This window comes from Barbus barbus (genome assembly GCF_936440315.1).
Source record: "Barbus barbus genome assembly, chromosome: 43".
NCBI classification, from domain to species: Eukaryota; Metazoa; Chordata; class Actinopteri; order Cypriniformes; family Cyprinidae; genus Barbus; species Barbus barbus.
This window is the reverse complement of record NC_136721.1, coordinates 437,422-443,840: the sequence shown is the minus strand read 5'-3', so window position 1 is coordinate 443,840 and position 6,419 is coordinate 437,422. Positions and strand designations below refer to the sequence as shown.

The following is a 6,419-nucleotide window of genomic DNA, read 5'->3' as shown; positions in this document are numbered from 1 at the left end:
GCATCTGCTAAATGACTAAATATAATTTATATCTCAATCGACTGAATTTGACGTTGAGGTAAAAACATACCTTTAATCGATATCAAAAAGAAAAACTTCTTTGAGTGTGAAATATGGGCTATTCTTGTGTTCTTATATATAGGCCTACTGTTGTTTACACTTCTTTAAAACCATTAAAGTAAAATAAAATTCCAAGGTTATTAGGTTATTGGTGTAGAATGAAATAAACAGCAATAAGACTTCCTTGATGTAGTTACATTTTAATAAAACATACACAAACATGTATTTCCTCATATTGTAACTGTATTACAAAGTAAATAAACAAGGAAAAAATAAAAGCCCACGTCACTGATTATATGAATGTAACGAATTGAACATAAACCTGCTCTTAATGCCACACATTGTTACTAACAGGCTACACACTACTCATCTCAATCATCGTATTAAACCATAAGAAGATTTTTACATCACTTGTTCACAAGATGCTGACAGCATTCCCACACCAACAATAATCATCAGAGTCAGAATAATAAATACAATAGAAAAGGAACTATTACGAGACGTGTGGTGATTGACGTGTAATTACAGAGTGCATGTGTCATGTTTCCATCACATCTCCAGTCATGGACCCCTGACCATGCACACGCTATAGAGAGCTGCTGGAGTTCTTTGGTGGAGTGCTGGAGTGGGAGAAACACACTTCAATGAAACTATTGCACTCGTTATCGTGTCACTATGTGAATCAAGCTTAAGAAACGAGCCCACGAACAACCCAACATGACATGCAATGGACATTCAGAGTGACCACAGAGCACCAGAGACGTATTTACAGCTTCAGAGGAGGGAGCCACGGTCAGCAGAGTCCAGTGACCTGTGTGTGTGTGTGTGTGTGTGTGTGCGTGTGTGTGTGTGTGTGTGTGTGAGACAGACGAGTTCAGGAGTATGATGGCATGGGTACTGGCAGAGCGTTTCTCGACTGACCGCCATCTGGACACACAGCCGCCGGGGAAAAGGCCTCCGATGGCATGACGCTGATCTGTGGAGGGGTTTTTTGGTTTCGTACGGGGAAGCCGCTGAGGAGGAACGGCGGAGCTTGAAACAGCATTTTTGGCGTTCTAGACGAGGAAGAAAAACCGGACATGAATTCATGAAGACACACAATCCAAACCCAATGAAAAGCAGCCAAACAATTACAGAACATACACCAATGGAAAACACTGACCTAAATACACTGGCAAACATTAAAGGGTTAATTCACAGAAAAATGAACATTGTCACATTTTTCAAAACGTTCTTCAGACTGATCAAGCTCCAATAAGGGCCTCATCAATGTAGGTAATAGTGGTGCGCTCAATCCTCCTGGAAAGTTCATATTTACGAGTTGGGGAATTGTGATTATGATGTCAGGTGTGTTCAGATTACTTTGGTCGGAGAAAGATGGCGATGCACCTTTTCTACAAAAAATTCTGTGAGGTTTTTATGCTCTACTTCTACAAAAATGATGAATAAAGAATGCGTAAAAGTGTTTTTTGGCTTTGTTTTTGTTCTATTTATAAAGGTGCTGTAAAGCAAACCATTATATATTTTATTGTTTACGAGTTCGCCTGCCCATCCAGCCTTGATGGTTAAAGGGATAGTTCACCCATAAATGAAAATTTTAAATTAAAGGGTGAACTATCCCTTTATAGGAAAACAAACTTGGGCTGCTGTCCTCGACGAAAGCTCGAACCCGAGGCTCGGCTTGAGCTCCAAGTTAAACCCCACATTGCGGTTCTGCCCAGAGAGAGAACATGCAGGAGGAGATGGGGAGGTGGAGGGATGCTGCTTATAGAGGCTCGTGATGATGACTGACAGGACTGAATGTTTAGGCTCCTCCTGAACATGTGTTTAGAACTGCATTAATTGTTCAATACTGTGGTGTTTTGTACATGTGACTTTTGAAAAAAGTTGATTTTGAAAAATCATGATTTCATTCAATTCAACAAATCCTGAATTCAGGGATTAGAGGAAGTTACTATTTTCGCACTTATATTCACAACACTGTAGTGGTCTCCATGTGCAATAAACTCGTAAATACAATCTTTACAACTGGACTTGAACACAGCATTTTGTGTTACACACAGAAGCAGAAAGCTTGATTGAGGATGCATTAAGGCTAAAGGAATACATCAGCCAAAATGAAAATGTGTTCACCATCAGTTCATCTGAGATGTAGATGAGTTAGTTTCTTCATCAGGTTTGTAGAAATGTGTCTCTGCATCAGTGTCTCAGCAATGGATGCTCTGCAGTGAATGGGTGCCGTCAGAATGAGAGTCCAAACAGCTGATAAAAACATCACAATAATCCACACCACTCCAGTCCATCAGTTAACATCTGGAGAAGACAAAAGATGAAACAAATCCAGCATTAAGATGTTTTTAACTCAAATACCATAGAGTCCATAATCCATAATAACACTTCCTCCAGTGTTTTGGCTTGTAAACAATTATCTGTGCAGATTTCTCTCCTGATTCAGACCAGAACACTTTCTCACTGGAGGAAGAGTTATTATGGACTCCATGTATTTGAGTTAAAAACATCTTAATGCTGGATTTGTTTGAGCTTTAGTCTTCTCCAGATGTTAACTGATGGACTGGAGTGGTGTGGATTATTGTGATGTTTTTATCAGCTGTTTGGACTCTCATTCTGACGGCACCCATTCACTGCAGAGCATCCATTGCTGAGACACTGATGCAGAGACACATTTATACAAACCTGATGAAGAAACACACTCATCCTGATCTCAGACAGCCTGAGTATGAGCACATTTTAATTTTGGCTGAGCTCCTGGTTTAATGTAACATGAGGAGTGAAGGGTGCCGTTACTCTGTGGTTGTCTCCTCCTTCAGCGCAGCATCACAGGCTCCAGGTTTGTGCATGACGCTGTAGGGAAACGCGGCTCCGCTGCAGGCGCTGTAGCTCAGTTTGCTCAGGCGCGACTGGCTCTTTATGCTCCCCGGCGGGCGACCGGGACTCACTTTATACCCCGCAGCTTTGGTGGTGCCCAGTGGCCGTCCCGGACTGGTCTTGAAGCCGGCGGCCCTGGTGGTGCCCAGAGGTCTGCCTGTGCTGGTTCTGTATCCGGCTGATTTGGTGGTGCCTGCCGGACGTCCGCGCTTCCCAGATCTCCCGGACGCACCTTTCTTTTTGGAGTCATCATTGGCCTGAGCGGCGGCGGGCCCCGGGGACAACGGTGGCTCCTCGCGGCACGCTGTGGGTTTGAGGATGGCCGGAGGAGGCAGGTAAGCGAAGCACATCTGCCGAGGGCGCTGAGGAGGAGAAGACTGATAGAACTTGGTGGGGCACAAATCAAAGTGGCTCGGCGAGAGTCTCCCATCCTCGGAGCTCAGTAAACACGATGGCCTACTGTCCACACAGAAATCACTGCCGGCCCCGGACCCCTGACGCATCATCTTCTGCTGACAGACGCCCGGAGAGAGGGGATAAACATCCCATGAAACCAGACTCTTTTTAATGCTTTTGACCACATATATGTGATCTTTGAGCACAAAAGCAGTCATGAGTAACACAGGTATATTTGTAGCGATAGCCAACAATACATTGTATGGATCAAAATTATACATTTCTCTTTTATGCCAAAAATCATTAGGATATTAAGATCTTTTAAGATATTTAGTAAATTTCCTTCCATAAATATATCAAAACTTCATTTTTGATTAGTAATATGCATTGCTAAGAACTTCATTTGAACAACTTTAAAGGAGATTTTCTCAATATTTAGATTTTTTTGCTCCCTCAGATTCCAGATTTTCAGATAGTTGTATCTCAGACAAATATTGTCCTATCATAACTAACCATACATAAAAATAAAAAATATATACCCTTATGACTGGTTTTGTGGTCCAGGGTCACATATATCTCTTTAGGGCAACATGCAAAACATACATTGTTCATGCACTGGTCATCTCTGAGATTTAGATTTTCATGAAGTGTTTTTTCAGACTAGTGGAAAAAACATCCAAAATACACATTTAAGTGTTTATTTGATCTATTTGCAACTTTCGGTTTCAATTCCAATCCATATCTTTAAAGGGTCATGACATGAGAAATCAAATTTGCCTTGATTTTTTGGAATATAAGAGTCTTTGCACCATTAAAACATCCTCATTATAAACAAAGCATTTGTTTAATCGATGACGTCACCTGGGCACAAACATTTGCATAAACACACCTCCAGAGCAAGGCCCCGCCCACTGGCGTTCCGTCGCTAACAGCTGACACGTGATCACGCTGAATGCGTGATGGATAGTTTATTTTAATGGCGAGGATTTTGTTTTGTAATCGAGGCACAGAGTCATGGAGAAACATGAAGAACTAGATCTGACTGCAGCACAAACCGTAAAGAAATTAGCGTTTTATTTTGATCATGTTGTTAAAACACTCGAAACATGCAATAGTGATTAGTGAGGGGCATTGATACTGTTTCCTATGCAGTGACTTCAGCCAATCATAACAGCGCTGATTACTGACGAGCCTTAAAGGACACGCCCCTTAAAAACAGATCGTTTCAGAGAGAGAGAGAGAGAGGCTCAGAATGAGGGCTGAAAAGTATATTAAAATAATAATTTAAAAAAACCATGTCATGACCCTTTAAACAGTTTCTTCACTTACAAACACCGAATTATAGTTTTATTCCTCTCTGTGTTCTGAAGGATTGTTCATTTCATTCTCGCTAATTTATACATTTTATTCCTAAAACATGGTAAAAATGTGTTTATTTTCTGTCTGTTGACAGTATTTTTATTTTTTTTTATGAAGTGAATTAAAAAGATCCCCTCTGGAAAAAACTTTAAAACATGTCAACAAAACAAGAATTATGAACCTGACTTTATCCTATATTTAGATTCTGATCTGAAAATACTGCCAAATATGTGCATGCTTAAACAGATAATGTCATATATGCAAATCTGAAAAGTGTAATACTACACAGCTGTCTTAATGTGATTTATTAGTGAGAAGTTTTCCTCTGTTCCTCTGTAGTGTCCTGCTTTAAAGAGTAGCCAGCTTTCAGGATTCATCTTCATCATCATCATCATCATCATCACAAAACTGATTTCATGGATCTTCAAGTGTTTGGTGTTAAACTGAGCAGCTGGAGCTCTTCATGAAATATTCTCTCTGTGTTTCAGAAGCTCTTATAGCATGCATAGCTTTAACCGAGACATGAACACTAAAGACACACAGCTGCCACTCGTGACGAAACCCTTAATTATCGGTCTCCCACAAATAACAGAGTGACAAAATAATAATACAGTTAATAAAACGATCCCAGTGCATGCACAGCTCGAGCACAGCATGTGTTTGTAAAGAGATGCTCAGGGACTGTACCTCGCGGTGATGGCGACTCTGGAGAGGAAAGGGTTAAATGTCACATTTTTGTCCCATTTTGGAGCTACGGATGAATTCTGACCGATTATGATCGAAGCTCGTCGAATAAAACACGAGAGATTGACCTTCACCTCGACGATCAGAAAACGTGTCAAAGCTTTCTTCGTAATTTTAGGAGATGCTTTAGAAATCAGCGTCAGCCATTGATATTAAATATTAAGAAATCAAAAGGATAACGCGCATGCGCACTGAGTGCTGCGCGCAGGAGACGGAGCTGCATTGACAGAATTCATCTGACACGATGGATATAAATAATACTTCATCTAGTTAAAGTCTTCCCTCTTTAGTTCCAAATCAGCGTTTGAAAGCGTCTGTCTGTGCTTTGATTATTGTTCAGACTGACGCAGAGGCTGCTGACATCTGTTACTTTCCTCAGCGCTGCGCAGAACGGACCAATCACAGCCGTGTGCGCTGCTGCATGAATCCAGCGCTGAGACTGATGCCCATCACTACAGCCAGATACACCTTATTTAGCAGTTCATCAGTAAAATCATCAGAGCTGGGAAGATTACTTACAAATTGTAATCCGTTACTGATTACATGACACAATTGTGATGTAATCCATTACATTACAGATTTAAGGTTATGTAATTAGACTACTTTCAGATAAACGTTTGACCCTTTATCACATTGATTTAAATAGGATTGTACCATATTGATATAAAAATACAGAGTAAAAAATATTCCAATTGTTATCAACTTAATGAAGTGCATTAAACATTATTTTACATCAAGGTTTCCCAAACTGGGTTTGTGTAGGAACTGCAGGGGGTTTATGAGTTTAATGAAAAGCTACTAATTAAATAAAAATGTTACATTAAAACAAATAATTTTAAAATGAATCAAAATAAAACGCGCTGTAAAAATGCAGTATTTTATTTGTTTACCTGCAAATTGTGACCATAATTAAACTCAGAGAACCGTGATCATGCAAATATGATAATTATTCACATATTTATTTTAAAATCTCA

General features: G+C 40.1%; 1 protein-coding gene across 1 annotated transcript; it reads right to left on the bottom strand.

Moving 5' to 3' along the window:
• Positions 1–245: 245 nt before the first annotated feature.
• LOC306862047 (UPF0461 protein C5orf24 homolog) lies at positions 246–5,788 on the bottom strand. Its single transcript, XM_079404639.1, has 3 exons — positions 5,389–5,788; positions 2,866–3,455; positions 246–1,115 (listed from the first exon to the last, which is right to left on the bottom strand). The coding sequence occupies exons 2-3, from the start codon at positions 3,450–3,452 to the stop codon at positions 935–937; spliced, it is 768 nt and encodes a 255-aa protein (XP_079260765.1). The 5' UTR covers positions 3,453–3,455; positions 5,389–5,788; the 3' UTR covers positions 246–934.
• Positions 5,789–6,419: the final 631 nt, after the last annotated feature.